Source organism: Platichthys flesus, chromosome 4 (assembly GCF_949316205.1).
Source record: "Platichthys flesus chromosome 4, fPlaFle2.1, whole genome shotgun sequence".
Lineage (NCBI taxonomy): Eukaryota > Metazoa > Chordata > Actinopteri > Pleuronectiformes > Pleuronectidae > Platichthys > Platichthys flesus.
Genome location: NC_084948.1, coordinates 25,744,405 through 25,762,891, shown reverse-complemented (window position 1 = coordinate 25,762,891; position 18,487 = coordinate 25,744,405). Strand labels below are relative to the sequence as shown.

The following is an 18,487-nucleotide window of genomic DNA, read 5'->3' as shown; positions in this document are numbered from 1 at the left end:
ATAAATAGATAACGATGCTAACAGATGCACCAGCCCCTGTCTATCTATCTGCGCACACATATATGCACACATACACCGGTTCCCACCTATTCTTACACCCAGAACATTCTGGAAGTAATATGAAAAGAGATTGGACGAGACAACGATGCGCATTCTGCAAAGAGGAGAATGTGACCGTGTGAGGTCGGTTAACGACCCCGAGGATTAAAGAAATCAATTAACGAGTTTGAAGAGAGCAGCTAATAAGCGGGTCACGGTGCATTCAGGACCCCTGCAAAAATAGTCAACTATATACAGAAGCGGGTCTTGGCTCTGAAAACTGCAACTTCAGATTAGACGGAAATATCCGATGGCAGACGAGCGAATGGGACAGAAGTGAAGCCGGTGGGAGACCAGGGGAAACTGGACCAGGGGCAAAGTTGTAGGTCGTGAGCAAAGAGAATTAACGAGGAAATCAAACAAAAATCTCATTTCCTTTTCTCAGTGTCCTCTCCGGCAGCCGGTGCAGGTTGGCCCTCCCGAAAAGGAAAGTGAGCAGGACTCACCGTTCGCAGGAACTGGATCTCCTCCTCTCCCTCTCCCCCTTCTGCCATCCTTCGCTCAGGGTTATTCGCAGCTCCTCAGGAAAAAAGAGAAAATCCTTTATGTTTTTTCTCTCTTCAGGATCTGGATCGTTTATTTTTTTGGGGGGGATAAATCTTCCTTTGCTACGTCCCCTCCCTCTCTCCCCCGTCCTTTCTCGTTTCTGTACCCCCTCTCTCTCCCCCTCTCTCTCTCAGTGTCTCTCGCTCTCGGTGCTGGTGTGTGTGGGTGTGCTGGAGGACAGCGTGAGTCCTGTGGCTGTCACGCTGCTGTGAGAGAGAGTGACGGGAGGTGAGGCTCACCCGGGCTCCTCTCTCGCCTTGCATCCCCCCCCCCCCCACCCCCGTCCGCAGATGAGGGAGGGAGGGAGGGATGGTGGGTGAAGGAAGGAAGGAGGGAGGGAGGGAGGGAGGGGAAGGCACCTTGTTACACATTTACACCGCTCCCCATCCCACTGTGCCGCCATGTTTGTAGAAGTGGGCCACTCCTTCACACAAGCTGTCCCCCCCCTTCCAACACACACACAGACACACACACACCTCACTCCCCTCCTCCCTCATGTCTGAGGCTATAAAAGGAAAGAGGGGGTGAGGAGCGTACAGTAAGAACACACACACACACACCTTCACACCTCAAAGTGAGTCGGTCCGCTGCACTCTTCCTTAAAGCCCCTGGAATCAGGGTGGAAGTGAACCAACGCGGCTCTGACCTCAAACGAGCTCCGAGGGAAACTGAGACGTCACCTGACACTCGGCTGCTCAGCATGAACCACGACACAGACGATCCACACAAACCACAACACAACTCCTGAGGAAGAACCACGTTTACAACACAGCCGGTTATCTAGGTTGTTATTGACGAATCTGTTACATAACCTGACAGCATCTTCTTCTCTGACTTTAAAACCAGAAAGACAAAAGCAGTAAAATGGAAACTCTGTCAAGATAGAATAAATCAGATCCCTGTGTTGTGTCCTCAGACTTCCTCCAGTACCATGTGGGATCAAAAGTTTAATAACAGGATTTATTTTCACAATATGATTCAGAGAAAAGCAGCAAAACGTTTGGAACCAGATGACATTTGGCTCCTTTGTTAATATTAGAATTGTAGATTGTTAAATTCCTCCAGTAGCTCGGTGGCTGGAGCGGGCTTCGACCTGAGTTTCAGCTCGGGTCCCGATGTTCTGTCCAAACCCAAAACTGAGTCAGAGAGAGAAACTACCAGAGCCGGACCAGAGCCCGACAGGGAAGGAGTATGTTTGTGTCAGAACCAGACTCGAGCCCCATGTGTTCACCGACTACAGGCGTGTGTGGTATAAAGAAATGAAGGATTGACACCAGCCAGTGGGACTGAACCCCGTCTGAGGTCGATGGTTACAAACCCAATGGGCTTGGTGCCCATGGGCTCGGGTATCCTCACTACTCCTACACTGCAGGTGAGGGCAGGGAGGGAAGTTTCTTCATGATAAACCATTTAACTGTGTGAGTTTGAGGAACACAGAAGAGTTTTAGGAAGTTTAATGAGCTGAATTAAGCTAAAACAAGCAGCTGTGAAAGTTACAGATCGTGTTCTCCCCTAATTGATCAGATAATCTTCACCTAACAACTTTATCTGTTTGATCAGAGCAAAGCTTTGCACATTCGGAGCCGTGGACGCCTCAGATCTTTTCTCACATGCCAATCAATAATGGGGGTGGGGGGGGTGGTGCTTTGCAGAGACATGATGTCAGGTTTTTAATTAACTCTGTGCACCTTCACACTTTGCCATTACAGCTCTGGTTTTATGCCTTGGTGTTAGCAAAGGTCCCAGTGGAACCGGAGACAGTAATAAATTACCGGCCTGTTAATTTTAACAACCTTGTCCCTTCACTGTACAAATGGATGCGTCTGTGCTGCGTCTGTTGTCTGTGTCATGTCTGTTAATGACTGGACATGGATCCACAAAGGTCGTTGAGCCGCTTCAACAAATGATGATAAACAGTATCACAGCTCAACCTGATGTGCAATATCACTCTTCCATTATCATGTCCTGTATGTGCAATATTACAATATCTTTACTTCTATTATTGTCATGTAAAGTATTAAACTAATTTGAAAGCAATTTGAAGATGACACCTTGAGCATAGGAAACTAAATTATCCTCATACCTTAAGAATAATACACATTTTCCAGAATTTGCTAAAAACATATTTTTTAATGTATCTGGATATTAGGAGGTGTCCGTCACAGCCTGAACCAAACCCCCTCTCCTATTCAGTGCAGACACGCACACACACACACGCACACAAACACACACACACACACACACACACACATACACACACACACACATAGTGTAATAACCAGTGCATCAGATTGTGGCTGATGACAGAGCTGCAGCTTCTCTCCTGACTCCTGGTGCATCCATGGAGAACACCGGTGGATCTGCAGGAGTGTCCGGGCAGGGCACACCCCTCCCGGCCACATCAACCGGCGGGGATGCACCAGACTGGGAAGCGTGAAACACACACACACACATCTACACACACACACAAACACTCACACACACACACAAGGACACACAAACAGTGACGACCCACCATTCTTACCTCCACAGAATCCATCTGGCGTCCGTCACCATCCTTCATCCATCTCCCTCTGCAGGTGACGCGGGGCCGGGACGCTGCTCACCCGGATACAGCGACTCCGAGCAGCCGGTGAGTGAGGCAGGAGGAGGAAGAGGAGGAAGAGGAGGTGATCACACAGCCACTGACAAGCACAACTGACTGGGAATTCTGGGAGTTCGAGTCCTGGCTCGCGAGTGACCCGCTGCTTGCCTGTCAGCTGCAGTGGCGCCGCCGCGCCGGAAGATGGCGACATTGCAGAGAAAGTTGTGCAGTGACCCTCTGATTCCAAAAGTGGCAAAAGAATTAGAAAAGTACGGAGGCCGAGAGATGTCAACGCGCTGAAAGTGAAGCAAAAACATGCAAATCAGAAAAAACACGTGGAAATATAGAAAACGACTTCCCCAAAGAAAAGTGATAAACATGTCTGTAGTTCAATGTTCTGTGACGTTTAATCACCACTGACAAGAAGCAGACCTCATTAACTTCACAAAGCGTTGAACTACAGACATGTTTAACTACAGACACATTAAACTACAGACACGTTCATCCCTTCTTTGGGTCCCTGGAAACGTTTCTGGTGTCGTTTCACTCTCAGCAGCTTGTTTCTGTATTAGCACGTGTTGTGACCTTTTTCGAAGTTGTGTGTGTTTTTTCTATTTCCGTGTGTTTTCTTAATTCATCCCGGTTGGATAAAGGTAAGAGTGGATTTCATTGTCTTGTAAAGTAAAAGCTTCTGGTTCCTTGAACCTTAAATAATAATTTAACTCCAACTATATAAAGGGCTGATACAAAGATGTGTGTGACTCCAGAATACTGTAACGCTAACACTAGCTTAATGCTAATTCCTTTGCTAGCGGTTAACAGTGAAAACAATTTGAACTTTTATATAATAAAACAACATATCCTTAACGATAAATTAAGTATGTTTTTCTCATATTTAAAGGCTAAATTTTCCTACGTAATTCAAAACCGTAGATTAAATTAACTTCCGGTTTTACATGAAATGAAAGCATCATAACAAAATGCAATCTGTTAACAGCATTAACGAGTTGAATTTGGTTTGTGATCTTATTTAATTAATGATCTTATTAAGTAAATAATAACATATCGTGGAGTTTAAGACTCACAACCATCATCAATTCTCTTTATTTCATTATCTTTTCTATGTTTTTCTTTAGATTTACCAGCTGGAAACATTCATTGCAACTTTTCCTGTTGCTTAAGATTACAGTTCGATTTCCCCATCGCTCGTTTCTTAATTCATCATTCACTTGTTTCAGTTGCTCACTGATCGTCTTTCTAATGCAAATCCAGATGCATTTTCTTTTTTTTCAGGACTTAGCATGCAGGGGCGGCAGGAGCCCTGTGCCTCGGTGCATCTCTCCCCTGCTTTTGAAAGCCATATCACCCACTCTCCCTGCCAGCCAGTCAGCTTCCTGCTGCAAAGAGCCACCTCTGCAGACTCGGGGACATTAATGTCCCCTGTTTGATCGCCTCTTCCTCTCGGTGCGTCAAAACAAGGATGCCTTTGAGTCTCCCTGTCCAGCTGCACAGGCACATTCACAAGCACAAACACTACCTCCCTGTGTAATCACTTGCCACCCCGAGAAATGACAGAGGGGGTGATGAGCAAGAACAAAAAGGAAGAAATCTGGATGATATACGTGATGTGGGAGAACCTGGATCTACAAGTCTTGCAGGGAGATAGAAAAATTATTTCTTTTCAGGATTCTTTGGCCGAGTTCATGCGACGCTCCAGAAAAACAAACAGTGACATGGAGGTGTGGCTCTTTCTTTTTTTTGCCTCTTACAAATAACCGCAGTTGTCACTTCCTGGAGTGAACTGATGGTGCTCAGTTGATTGCTCATCACCATCTCTCTCTCTTAACTCTCCTCCTCCTTCCTCTGCTGGTACTGCATTTCACTGTTCTCTCTCTCTTTCTCTCTCTCTCTCTCTCTCTCTGACTCTCTCTCTCTCCCCTCCCTCTTGTGCACACATTCACACACATACACACACAAACACACGCACACACACACACAGAAACTAATGTGAGTTCCCCTATCTGTCAGAGCCAGTTCCTCCATTTAAGATGCTGACTTGTTTATGTTGCAGGGACAAGTGGAGGACTTTCGCTCGCTCTTGCTCTTTGAAGCTTGTGTCTCAGGGTTAAGTTGTCGGCTCGGTCGCCCGGCGGAGGGAGCGTGGAGTCTGCTCTGCTGCTGATTTGTGGTTGGCAGATATCTGCAGATTGCTCAGAGAGTGTGGCTGACTGACTCACTGAGCGGTTTGATAAGCAGGGCTGAGGCAGGGAGTTTAGTTCAGTGGATGACAGGTCGGTGGGCAGGCCTCACCCCCAGCAGCTCTCTGTCCTGTGCCCGCTCCTGCTGTCCTGGGCATATAAACACATAAAGGACACAGACGAGGAGGAGGAGGAGGAGCAGGAGGAGTAGGGTCAACCATGGAGCTGTAGGGACACGCTCAGATGCCCGTGCGGATCACCAGTGCAGGAGGAGCGCCGCTGAGGAGAAGAGCTCTGCAATGAACAAGACCAAGAGGTAATTAAAAAAAAGAAATAGAAGAGGGTGCATCAGAACTGAGAGTCTGGTGCACTCAACCACTCGCAGCTCGGTTTGAGAATGTGTCAGCAGCAAGTGTTTCATGTGCAGCGGAGACGTGTGAAGCCCTGAGGTTATCGTTATCCGAGAGGCTCCGTGGTTTCTGCAAAGGCTCTCGAGCAAGTGGAAGAGAAACTGGGGCATTAACTTTTTTTATCTGCAACTTTGTGTATGTGTGTTTTGATGCCATTTAATTGAATGTGCAAAGTTTGCAATTGCAGAAAAGAGACTCTGTGTTGAAGAGAAACGCTGCAGACACGTATCACTCACACACACACACACACACACACACAGACACACACAGACAGTCATAGCTGAAGTCTTTGACCTGCATATCATTGAGGCTATCAACTTCTCAAATTATTTGTGTGTACTGCACACAAGCGAGCCCTGAGTGACATTCAACAGTTGTGCGTTCCTGTTGAGCGCTGCCTGCTCACCTTTCCATAGAACCTGTGTTCTGCTTTTTCTTCCTCATTTACATGTCACTTCAGACGTGTTCTTATTTAATCATATATCTGCATTTGATCTTCGATGCTCCTGAAGAGCAGCCAGTTTTTTGTTAGTTGTGTTTTCACAGGTCTCTCTCTACTGCTGTCGTTGTGACCGCAGCCCTTATCAGATTACCTGGAATGAGAGGACTGATGTGTTTTGATGTTAAGGTGGAGGAGCTGCCCGGTGATTAGCTACGTGTGTGAGGTGGACTGATGGAGTCCCCACAGTGGAGAGAGGATCTTAAATCAGTAGAAAAAGATTACACGTGATCCCAAGATGGGTCTCTGATAAAATGTGCGAATGATTTAGACATGCAAGAAATTATATTAATATATTAAATAATTTAAATAGGAAATAAATGAATGAGACTTGAAAATCCACAAATGAAAACATAAAGCTAGAAAGGGGAGAAACGTGAAGTCGAGAAACTACACCAACGTGAAATGAGTGTGTGATGAATGTGTGTGTGTGGTTGAGGTATTACCTCATTCGTGGGGACTGAAATCTGATTTAATTAAGATAAAAAAAAAGTGGTCGTTATAACATACCTCATTACATTTTAAGTGAAGGATAAGAGTTCTGAGTTTTTGTTTCTGCTTTGGAACCATTAACAGCATTAATACTGACCTAGTGAGGACCAGCAGACCTGCTGGGGAACAAACTCTGGTCCTAATGGTAACGCTTCCTTTCTGAGGTCCTGGTTAAGGTTAGTGGTGAGATGTGAATTGTGGGTGTAGGTTAAGGTTAGGAATGAACTGGTCATGGTTAAGGTTAGGGAAAAGGTTTTGGTTAGTCTGTCTACAATGAATGGAAGTCAATGCAAAGTCCTAATAAGGATAGCTGCACAAACCTGTGTGTGCGTGTGTGTGTGTGTGTGTGTGTGTGTGTGTGTGTGTGTGTGTGTGTGTGTGTGTGTGTGTGTGTTCACAGGTAGATTCATAGAACAATCATAAAGCTTTAACTCCCACAAATCAGGTCAGACTCTCAAACACCAGACTCTTGTTTATTTGCTGTAGATTTTCAACAACAGTTGATTTATGTAATGTACTGATTGAATAACTTGTGGCAGCAGATGATGCAGAAGGGAACAAGTCCGCAGGTTGTGAGAGCAAAAGAGGAAAAGAGCAGCTCACAAACGAGGCCTTCAAAGGGCCCTGGCTTCAATTAATCAATTAAGGAAAGAAAGAGAGGAATTTGCATATCCCCCCGCCAGTGTGAGAGCGAGAGGGGGAAAGGGGGGAGGCGGAGGAGGAGGAGGAGGAGGAGGAGGAGGAGGCTGGGGGAAGTGGATCTGTGGCCAGGAGTCCTGACACGGATGAGAAGGGGAGTGAGAGGGGTATTTCCAAAGAGGAAAAAAAAAAGGGGAAGCTGTTTCCTGAATGGCTTGAATAGAGCACGGATGAAGGAAGAAGGGCAAAAGGGGGAGAAGGAGGAGTCAGGAGGGAGAAGGAGGAGTGGGATGTCTTCTTCATACACAATCTGTAATATGATGGACCTGCACCCGAGTTCAGTAATGATTAATAAAACCTAATTTCCCTCAGTGTCATGGACGCACCCCGTTCAATAAAGAAGGGAAATTCTCCCATCTGCCCACGTTGGGTTTCAGACTCTTTGGAAAAGCTGGATGCAAATGTCCAAACAGTAACTCCAGTTGTCCTCCGTCTCAGATTTGCATGGAGGTCCACCTCATCAGGCAGATTACTCACCACCAGCAGACAGTTGGTCTCTTCGGTGGGGGCCCCGGCTGCTTCCACAGAAAGGAGCTTGTGGTGTGGAGCGTTACCTGCTCAGCGCTTTGGGGGGAAACTCCCTCTCAGACGTCACAACATCAATAACGTTTCCCCAACGGCTCGTCTGTGCTGTAGCAGCGCTCGTGTCTCCTCGTGTTGACGGACAGATCTGGATTCACTCTGAGTCACAGAGAGAGACGTCAGGTTGCAAAGGGCACGGAGATAACGAGTCACGGATTGAACCTTTTGTTTTAAGTTTACTAAACACATTGGTTTACACTCTTTGAAATATGAAATAAATGAGTCATCAAGCAGAAACATAGGATAGTGGCTTTTCTTATATTACAATTTATTGATATTACTCATTTAAAAGTTTGCATTTGAAACAGTTAAGATCATTAATGGATAAAAGTTTTTGCCTCCAGAGTCGCAGATTGAAGGTTCAAGTCCCATCTGAGGTCGATTGATGTATAAGGGTAGCAGGGGGGGGCAGTCGCAGAAAACCCCCTCAGGGAGAACATGCAACAGTTCTTTCTTTCACATAGAAAGAACTCGGCAGCCACTGTACCACTATGCCACTGTACCACTATGCCACATTCAAAGAAGAAAACTTGAAGCAGTTGAGGGAAACCCAAAGCCAAAGTGAATAATGCGTCCGCCTGTAGAGCTGTGGAGCATAGGTTCAAGTCCCACCAGGGTTATGTTTGTATGGTTTATACTTGATCCCCATTTTTAATAACACAAAACTGAATGAGGGAGATTTATTTAAAGGTCTTCTCAGCGTAAAGACTAATATGTAGAACACAGACTTTTTATTTCTTATGTTTTCCATATTCTCAAATCTGAAATGACCTTGTACAGCAAACCACTGTGATGAGGCTCTGAGGATAAAGAGATGAACTGAACCTTTCAGTTTCTCTCACAGCACAGACGTCACAGAATGTGGTGAGAGGTGTGAGCTCTTCACTGGAATCCTATGCAGAAGTGGATCAGGTCTATGGCGGACGGAGACAATGCACCCAGTCACCTTTGTTCTGTTCTCGTTTGGCGTCTCCCGCTGAGGTCTGCATGTGTTCGTGTTGTGGGACTCAGCTACGGTACACACTGTGCCGCTGTGTGTTGGTGTTTTGATTTCAGTGGCCAGTTGGTGTAATGAGGCGAGGAGCAGGTGGAGATGGGGGGGGGGGGGGTGTCGCCCTGCAGGTTTCTAAACCCGCCGTTTGGGGCTGGACGACCAGGACCCAGAGAGTTTGGGCTCGTCCCTGTTCCGGCGTGACTGAGGGGGCAATGTGTGAGTGGTGATCAGGTCCAGGCAGGAGAGCAGTGAATGTCCCCCTGTCCCTCCATGAGTGTTCATTCATGTGTAGTGCATAAAGCCAACCTTGCATGTTTGTGTGTGTGTGTGTGTGCAATGTGGATGCGTGTGTACGTTGAGCTTTGCATTGTGTGTTGCGTGCTCGAACAAGCAGAGGTTAAGAGAAGGGGATGTAAGTCTGGTCATTCAGGGAACTTGTCGCCAGTTCTCTGAACTCACAGTGTTTCCTGGTAATGTCATCACATTCGCTGCAGAGCCCACACCAACACACTCTTTCCATGTTGCATGCGATGCAAATTTTAATTTTTTGGGGTAAATTCAAAACATGCAGTGAGGACATGTAAAGGTTTAGCTCCTTTTTTGAGGAGACACAGATAAGGAGGAGGTGTCCTGTCTGGAGGAGCCGGGATCAGACCGCGCCCTCGACTCACAAAACGGATGCAGTTCAAGTGTAAAAAGTTTGAGCAGTGTGAGTAACTGGATGTTACACATGTTGTGTAATTCAGTCAGACGTTGCTAAACTGAGCTGTGGATCTGAAGAGGAAGCTTTCATCGCATCACGAAACACAGGAGTCTCCTTCGACTCCTTTTGAAAACCCCTTAAAAAAAGTGAGTCCATGGCAACTGGGCAGAAACAGTGTGTTGCTCATCGCTGTCTGTGATTGAGCTTCTCTTTGGCACTGACCACACCGTCAGTCCGGCTTCAGTCAGGGTGCAGCCCAAGGTGCTCCTCCTGTTCCCACCGAAAAACCAACATTCAACCTTCGGGACTAAACACTGATCCCTTAAAACAAGGTCAAACAGGTTGAAGGTCTCACTGCCACTCTGCTTCAGCATTAATCCATTTGATTTTGATTTTATTCTGAAAATATATCTTGTGCAGTTTATCCAGACCGTTGTCTTCCGTCTCCTCCATTACACCCCCCCCCCCCCGTTACCATGGGCGGCACAAACTGTGATGCATTGTGTGAAACCACATCTGGTTTCCTGAGGAACCTGAAGTATGACAGTGACTTGCACATTAGTGTTGCTGTAGATGTGTGACCTCATTAGAATGTGATGTAATATTGTACTTTTCCAGCCTGACAGTCAGTTTTTCAGAGTGTCCTGTAGCATTAGCTCTCAGCTCTCAAAGAGGAAACCTGCATTTAAAAACACACAATATAAACTAAGCTGTGTTGCCAGGTTAATGCAGGAGTTACAGTTGTCATTATATTTATTTATTGACCTCATTAGTCTTCTTTGTGTATCTTGAAAGAGGATGTAAAGCCCATCCAACATTTAACCCTGTGCCCTTTAATCAACTGTTCCACCATTGTTAATTTTGGCAAGAACAAGTTTTATATACTTCTCATTTGTTTGTTTGTTCATTTGTTTTTATGTTTGTAGTTTTATAAGCAAGGTAACACAAAAACAACAGATTTCCAAATATGGGCGAAAGAAGATCTGTGAAGATGTTGGTGTGGATCCAGATAAACGTGCAGATCAAGGATAATAATATTCTTAAATAGGGCATTTCACACTATTAATGTTATCTTCTCAGGGAATGATGCATGGATTTGGAGGAAAGGATTTAGGGATATTAAGGTAATTTACATCTATGTCTGCAGTTTGAATCGGCTTGATGGAATGTGATGCTACGAGGTGATCTACCGAGTTCCACTCTGATCTGTGGCGTCACAGAACGCTGTGGAGCTGTTTGCGGTGTTTGTGCATGAAGCTTGTGCAGCACAAGCTTATCAGATCTGAAGAACTGCATCTCCTCAGATGCTGACCTGCCCTAGCTCACCACACTCTGCTCTACTTATTTCAATGCTTCTAAAACCCAGACTCTGTGTCTGTCTGCCTCTCTCACACTCTCCCTCTCTCTCTCTCTCTCTCTCTCTCTCTCTCTCTCTCTCTCTCTCTCTCTCTCTCTCTCTCTCTCTCTCTCTCTCAGGAAATCCAGTGACAGCCCTGCTGTGCTGAAGAGCAGGAAACTGGTCCAGCGGAGGAGGAACACATGTCCCAGTCCTCAGGACATCACCCGGGCCCTGCAGAGCCCCAGCTCCCCCTCCAGCTCCAGTGCTGCCAGCCTGGATGAGCTCATACAGCGCTGCCTGAACTGCTTCGGTCAGTCTCTGTCTGTTTGCATGTGTTCCCAAAGTTTGTGTCATGTGTCTTCACTCTTTATCAACCAGGTTACATAAATGAGGGACGAGGAGGGAGAGTGAGGGGGTAACACAGGGTGAGAGAGACTGACAAGGAGAGAGAGAGAGGGAGGGAGGGAGCGAGGGAAACAAAGACCAGTCTCATACAATCAAGCTTTGTTCTGTTGGGCTGCAGAGGCCAACCAGCTATTCCCATGCACTGTTAAACTATTTGAGTCTCTCTCTCCTCTCTCCCTCTGTTCCTGAAGTCTCAACCCTCTTCATTCGTCACTTCATCCAAATCACAAAAACATGCCAAGGTGTCCCCTGGCATCCAGGGCGGTTGTCACTTACTGAAAATGTCTGAATATGTCCTGGTTTGTCATCGAAGGTAAAAATAATAATCAACAAAAGAGATGCACAAATATATAAATAACTGAATGCCAACATAACACTTGGAGGAAGTGGTCGTTCTAAATTTATCCTTGAATCAATGTCAATAAGGCTTTTACATGAAAACCCAACACACAGTATGACATGTTTATAGCAGATGTCATGCATGCACCCGTTTCATTTAATAGAGAGAGAGAGAGAGAGAGAGAGAGACACATGCATACGTGAATATGAAAACTATATGGATGGAGGATAAAGGCTCACTGTGAGTAGTGACGCCCACACGTCTTATTTTTGGTCTTTGTTCCCTTTTAGCAGCAACTTAAATTTAACACTGTTAGAGACGATGACATAATATATGATGAGAGGATTTAAAATAAGATGCATGTTTTATTTGTTGGGGTTAAACACACTTTGCTGTATCATAGTGTTTTTTAGTTTAATGCTAATGGAAACATGGGGTTAAAAAGAGGGATCAAATATAGAGAGAAGTTCCTTTCACGAGACAGAGCTGTGGATGTTTAGATGTATTTACTTCATGTTTATTAATGTTAAAGTTATTTGTAACTGGTCCAGTAAAGTGAACAGGAGGGAACCACAGTGCAGGTTGTCATAGTGCACAGACACACACAGTCACACCTGAGCTGCTCATCGTCAAATGAAGACAGAAAAAACGATTCTGAGGAAACCTGGTTCTCTGAAATCTGAACCTGAAGTGAACTGAGCTGACCCGGCGGCCTGATGAGGCCCGGTGCCCTGCTCTCCCTCCTGTTGTTGTTTTGAACCCGGTTAATCCTCGTGGTGTGACGTGCTGCCGCGTCTCTCCTCAGATTCCGAGGGGAAGCTGTCCAGCCCCAGAGGCTCACAGCTGGTCCATGTGACGCTGATGATGCACAGTTGGGTCGTTCCATCTCAGACCTTCGCCCAGAAACTTCTCGCCCTATATCCTCCGCTGTGGCTCGGTGCAGCGCGCCGGGCCAACCGGTGCACTGCTCCCAATCACATGTCATTAATCAGATCAGAAAACAGACATGGCTTTGTTTTGCACTCCTGGACGCCAGAGCAGTTTGAAGTGTATATCCCTGCTGGTGTTTGGTGTGGTGCTGCGCAGTATCTGCATGTGTGTTAACATCCTTGACTCCTCGGCTCACTTATAAGGACGGTACGCTGGACAAGAGAGGCCAGAGACGGGCCCAGATCTGCCACCTCGTCAGGTGAGTACTGGCACCGGACACATGAGCGTGTTGTATGACACAATGTGTGACAGAACTGGTTATCCTGCTCTATTTCGAGTAGTAAACATGGTTTCTGTGCTGCTTGGTGGCAAGGCAGTGGATCAGCCAGTTCCCGGCCGTGTTCGAGGCAGACCCTCTGCTTGAGCAGACCATGGGGGACCTGTGGGACCTGGTCCGGTCAGACGGAGAGGAGACGCAGTCGCAGCTCATCGACTCCTCCTGCTTGTGAGACCTGTTTTGATTTCATTCACCGTCCGGAGGGATTTGTACTTTGGCCACGTCTCAAACACGTCTTTCTATAAATAGAGTAATCCCTCTATTTTTGTCGTGTTGCCCGGCTTTCCCTTTTCCCAGAGACCCTCATGCGAATGTCTCCCAGGCCCCCTCACCCTCGGTGAAGAAGAGGAAGGTGTCTCTGATCTTCGACCACATGGAGCCGGAGGAGATGGCCCAGCACATCAGCTACCTGGAGTTCAAGAACTTCTGTAACGTTTCAGTAAGTTCAGCAGAAAACTTAATTTCCTTCATGAGACTTCATCACGTCACCGTAACTGACTGCAAAGCTGCCGCTTTAAAGACGAACACAATAGGTGAAAGCACATACCGTGAAGATTAAAGAACACGCTTAACTGACCACATGGTAATTAAAATACCAAATGTCCCAGTTGATCCCTGATGAAGAAAGACGTCACACTGCAGGAGCAGCTGTATCGTGATTTGAGAAACTTTTTAGTTTGATCAAACTCTCAAAGATTAGTTTAATTTAAAGTAACTTAGAACTTAGATGCAAAACAGTAAAATAAAATTACTCTTTTATTGATCTGTGGTTTCAGGAGATTGTAAAGATTGTAAAGAATTCCTTTATCTGGTGTTTAATGTCTTCTGCAGCTAAACTTACCTTGGAGTTTTAGCAAAGGCATTTTAAAAGAAAGATAAGAGCAACAGATCTGAGCATCTCTAACAAATCCATTAAATCCATTAACTGATGAGTCCCTGCATCTCCAGACTCCAACCTGCTGTAGCGTCTGATTAGAAGGAGGATCTGGATGTTGTGTTTTATCCAGAGGTCAAATGCAGCGCTCCTTCCAAGATGTCGGAGAGGAACTTTCTCCTTCATGACCTAGTTTGGGTTTCATTACAATGAGCCGGTCGGTGAAGCTGCTGAAAGCGGCTGAGTGATGTGTCAGAGACGGTTTTCTGCTTCCCTTGCTCACCTGAGTCCAAGCCCTGACCGCTGCTCTCTGATTGGCCAGTTCATGGACTACCGCAGCTACGTGGTGCGAGGCTCGGTGAGGGACAACCCGGCTCTGGAGCGGTCGGTCATGATGTGCAACGGCGTCTCCCAGTGGGTGCAGCTGATGATCCTCAGCAGACACACGGCCCAGCAGAGGGCGCAGGTCTTCACCAAGTTCATCCACGTGGCTCAGGTAACGTCTCCTCTAACAACCTGGGTTCACGGGGACTTTTGGTTTTCGTTAAAAAGTCGAGATGACTTTATTTATCTGTTCCTCTGTAGAAACTCCGGTCTCTGCAAAACTTTAACACTCTAATGGCTGTAACCGGAGGCCTGTGTCACAGCTCCATCTCCCGCCTCAAGGACACGTCCAACCTGCTGCCTCCTGACGTCACCAAGGTATTTCACCGATTACACAAACCGTGAGTCAGAGGGCTGACGACACCGGACAGGGAAATGTTCGGTCTTGAGTCAATCTCCTTCCTGGAGTTTGGAAATGTTTTGGCTTCATGTTTTTTTCATCTGTTACATCTTACCTTCTCTGTGAGGAACCATCTGAATCTCTCTGTGTCTATTGACACTTGTACGTGGGAGAATTCATTTGTTAGAGGCGACATTTTCAGTTCTTCAGGGAAACAACTTCTCCCTCTTGAGGATTATTTCTGTTTGGATGTTTACATTACGAAAACACACTATTCACACCCTAAAATTAATATTTGAATTCTACATGCTAAGTCCTCGTCTAAATCACGAGCTGTAGAGACCTGACAGGAGCTCTGGTGTTTTCCTGACGCTCTCCCAGGCCCTGAGTGAGATGACGGAGCTGCTCTCCTCACGCAGCAACTACAGCAACTACCGGCGCCTCTACAACGAGTGCAGCGGCTTCAAGGTGCCCATCCTGGGCGTCCACCTGAAGGACCTGATCTCCCTGAACGAGGCCCTGCCCGACTACATCGACGGGGACAAGATCAACCTGAGCAAGCTGCAGCACCTGTACAGCAACATCAACGAGCTGCTGGCCGTCCACAGCTGCACGCCGCCCTTCGAGGCCAACAAGGACCTCCTGCACCTGCTCACGGTACGAGGCCCAGGCAACAAGTTCTCAGATTTAAAAAAAAAAGATTCCACGACCTTAAGAACATCTCAAATTATGTTCTTTTAATGCTTCAGCTTTCTCTAGATTTATACTACACCGAAGATGAGATCTATGAACTCTCGTACACCAAGGAACCCAGGAACCCCAAGATCCAGGTCAGCCTTGTTCTCTTCAGAGTCATCGGAGTGACACTTGTTTTAACCTTTTCACGAGAGGAGGGACACGCATGTAACTCGCTGTGGGTGTAAAACTAAAGTTCAAAACAAAAGCACACGCTCGGTGCTGATCTGCATCAAAGCCGGCCACATCAAAGGGCCTGTACGTTGGGACGGAGCGTGTCATGTGGTGGGTGTGAGCGCTCTGTCTTTGTTTTCTTGTTTTCTTGTTTCTTATCTCCATCTTGTCGCTCCGCAGCCGGTAGCTCCGGTGAAACCTCCGGTGGTGGCGGAGTGGGGCTCGGGAGTCAACCCCCGGCTCGACCCCGACACCATATCGAAACACGTCAAGCAGATGGTGGATGTGAGTATGAGGCTCCGCCGCTCTTTCACTTCCTTATTCCTCGTCAGGCTTAAAGCAGAACTAGGCTGCAGGATGTCTGACTGCTCTGTTGCCCCCTGCAGTCCATCATGAAAAACTACCACCAGAACCAAGATGGCTACATCTCACAGGAGGACTTTGAGAAGATCGCCGCCAACTTCCCTTTTTCCTTCTGCACCCACGAAACCGAAAGGTGAGGAAGCTGCAACCGGCGCCGAGCAGACACCAGGTGAGTGGATTCTAAAAACCTCAGCTCGCTCACTCTCTTGTCTTCTGCACTTGTCTGTCCAGGGAGGGACAAATCAGCCGTGAGGAGATCACCTCTTACTTCATGAGGGGAATGTCCATATGTGCCAAGCTGGGCTACAACTTCCGAGACGTGCACAACTTCCACGAAACCACGTACAAGCGGCCGACGTTCTGCGACACGTGTGGAGGCTTTGTGAGTATTTGTCTTTACGTTTTTGTGTGTTGTGGTTTTTCTTTGGCCAAACAAACTTTAATGTGACTTCTGGTGTTCCCTTGTAGCTGTGGGGAGTCATCAAACAGGGCTACCACTGTAAAGGTAGGATAAGACCAAAAACTAATAGGGCGATAACAAAAACGATTTTTCTTTCCAATCTCCAGTCGCATCTTCTTCTGCCTTGTGGATGTCTGAGGATGGACTGAACCATTAATGCCTCTGTCCCTCTCTGTCCCGCAGACTGTGGGATAAACTGCCACCGCCACTGCAGAAACCTGGTGGGGATGGAGTGCTTGAAGAAACACAAAAACACAACCGGCTCCTGTCCCTGCACCCCCGCCCCTGACTCCAGAACCAAAGGCAATAGCTGGAGTGCGTCCGTTCTCCTCAACACGCACACTTCTCACAACTCACTCCCTGTGAAATGACCTTAAACACTTAATGTCCAATGTTCTGTGGCAGGTTCAGAGGAGGAGACCTTTGTTTTCCCCCAAAGCATCGAGACGGACCAGGACAAGGGCTCCTCGGACTGGAAACACATCAGCAGTGATTCTTCTCTGTCAGACCGCTCCACTCAGACGGACCCCGGGGTGTGGACGCCTCAGAAAAAGGACAAGAGGGGAAACAACCACAAAAAGATGGTGAATGGATCTCCAGACAGACGGGTAAGAGGGGACCTGACAGGAGTCTATCGTATATTTAATTAAACGTGTTTTTTTCCCTGTCCTGTCCCTCCCCTCCACAAAATTGAATCGAAATCTGTTGTGTAGTTTTTGTATAATCCTGCTAAGAACCAAAACGTTTCCTTGTCCCAGGCCAACACGCTGCCTCCGAGGAGCCGAGGTGGATCCATGCCCGTTTCCTACCTGCAGGAGAAGATGGAGGAGCTGCATCTCTACAAAGACAAGAGCAGAGAGCCGGACTGAGCGCTCGTGTCTTCTTTAAGTTTCCCCTCACGGACACAAACGCCCGGACGCCTCCACGTTGTGACAGAGCTGCGTCGGACTGGTGTTGAACTCATGAGATTTTACTGGCCAGCAGTTATAAATGGACTCCTTCATGTTTGTCGTGTGTTTTTAATGTTGTTTCTGTCAAGTGTTGTTGGTTTGTCAAGTTGTTCAGGCTTCAAACATCCGATTCTACTGTAATTTATCAACATCTCACTTTGTTCTCAAAACTCGTGCCTTGGTTCTCTGGTGCTAAGATTCTACACAACCTCAGAAAGTCACTCACAGAATCACAACCTACAGACACGCAACCCTTATCTGATCAAATAAATGATTTTATATTCAGGGTAGGAACTTAACACTAACTTCAACATATTGGTTAAAATAAATGTTAACTCTGGCAGCTACAGTATCAGAGAACTTTGTCTGGGTTCATATATTTGGTGATATCACGATGGGCTGTTTCTTTCTCTCTGGTTTTATTTGACAATCAGTCAAACCACCGCTGCACTTATTTTTTTACGGTAACTCTCGATTGCAGTTTTGTTTTAAAAAACTAACATGGCATGTTCATCTGGTTTCTATGAAATTTCCTGATAATGTTTCTTTTTTTTATCTGCTATTACACAAAAGTCTGTTCATGTCGTCCACCACTAGTTTGGCTGGTAAATATTGAAAAAGAGGCCTGTGGAGCCTGATCTCTGTGGAGTGAGGATCCCCGACCGGAGTCCGGCTGCGTTCAGATACAACATTTTGAAGAGACATTCAGGTCCAGGTCGGGTTCGGTCCCGTTAGCTGTGATTTCTACTTGATTTTTTTACACCACGTGTGCTTGTAATCAGGGAAACATCCGGCTTGGGTCGGGTTCAGACACAAACACCAGGAAGCCCTTCAGGTTCAGTGTGTCTTCTCTCAGCGGAACCCAACTCCAAATCCATCAGCCGCATTAGCAAGCAGCAAAAGAAAATGTATTTCCTGCCCTGACCAGAGATTTTGAAGTACAGAACTCTTGAAGAGGTCATGGGGCTCAATGTGTTTTTATTGTCTGTTGTTCACAATTTCAAATTTTGTTGAGAATGAGAAGAAATACACCGATAATAATAAATCCTG

At 46.6% G+C, this 18,487-nt stretch overlaps 2 protein-coding genes across 9 annotated transcripts in view; one reads left to right on the top strand and one right to left on the bottom strand.

Moving 5' to 3' along the window:
• Positions 1-745, bottom strand: part of ryr1b (ryanodine receptor 1b (skeletal)) — a 57,135-nt gene extending 56,390 nt beyond the window's left edge. For 5 of the 7 annotated variants that reach the window (XM_062385777.1, XM_062385779.1, XM_062385782.1 and 2 more), the window contains exon 1: positions 546-744. In XM_062385777.1, coding sequence (XP_062241761.1) covers positions 546-593 — 48 coding nt within the window. In that variant the 5' untranslated portion in view covers positions 594-744. Of the gene's footprint in view, positions 1-545 lie in introns of all 7 variants that reach the window. The other 2 variants (XM_062385780.1, XM_062385781.1) reach the window with 1 other exon arrangement.
• Positions 746-5,252: 4,507 nt separating this feature from the next.
• Positions 5,253-18,482, top strand: rasgrp4 (RAS guanyl releasing protein 4). Of its 2 annotated transcripts, XM_062385574.1 has the most exons (17): positions 5,253-5,743; positions 11,283-11,455; positions 12,696-12,807; positions 13,017-13,079; positions 13,194-13,325; positions 13,455-13,596; positions 14,354-14,527; positions 14,617-14,733; positions 15,137-15,412; positions 15,505-15,585; positions 15,845-15,949; positions 16,051-16,160; positions 16,259-16,409; positions 16,496-16,532; positions 16,671-16,802; positions 16,893-17,095; positions 17,246-18,482. In XM_062385574.1, exons 1-17 carry the CDS (start codon positions 5,727-5,729, stop codon positions 17,354-17,356), a joined length of 2,136 nt encoding a protein of 711 aa, XP_062241558.1. In that variant the 5' UTR covers positions 5,253-5,726; the 3' UTR covers positions 17,357-18,482. The 2 variants fall into 2 exon arrangements, with proteins under 2 accessions (XP_062241558.1, XP_062241559.1); XM_062385575.1 differs by lacking the exons at positions 5,253-5,743; positions 11,283-11,455; positions 12,696-12,807 and having other exon boundaries at positions 13,162-13,325.
• Positions 18,483-18,487: the final 5 nt, after the last annotated feature.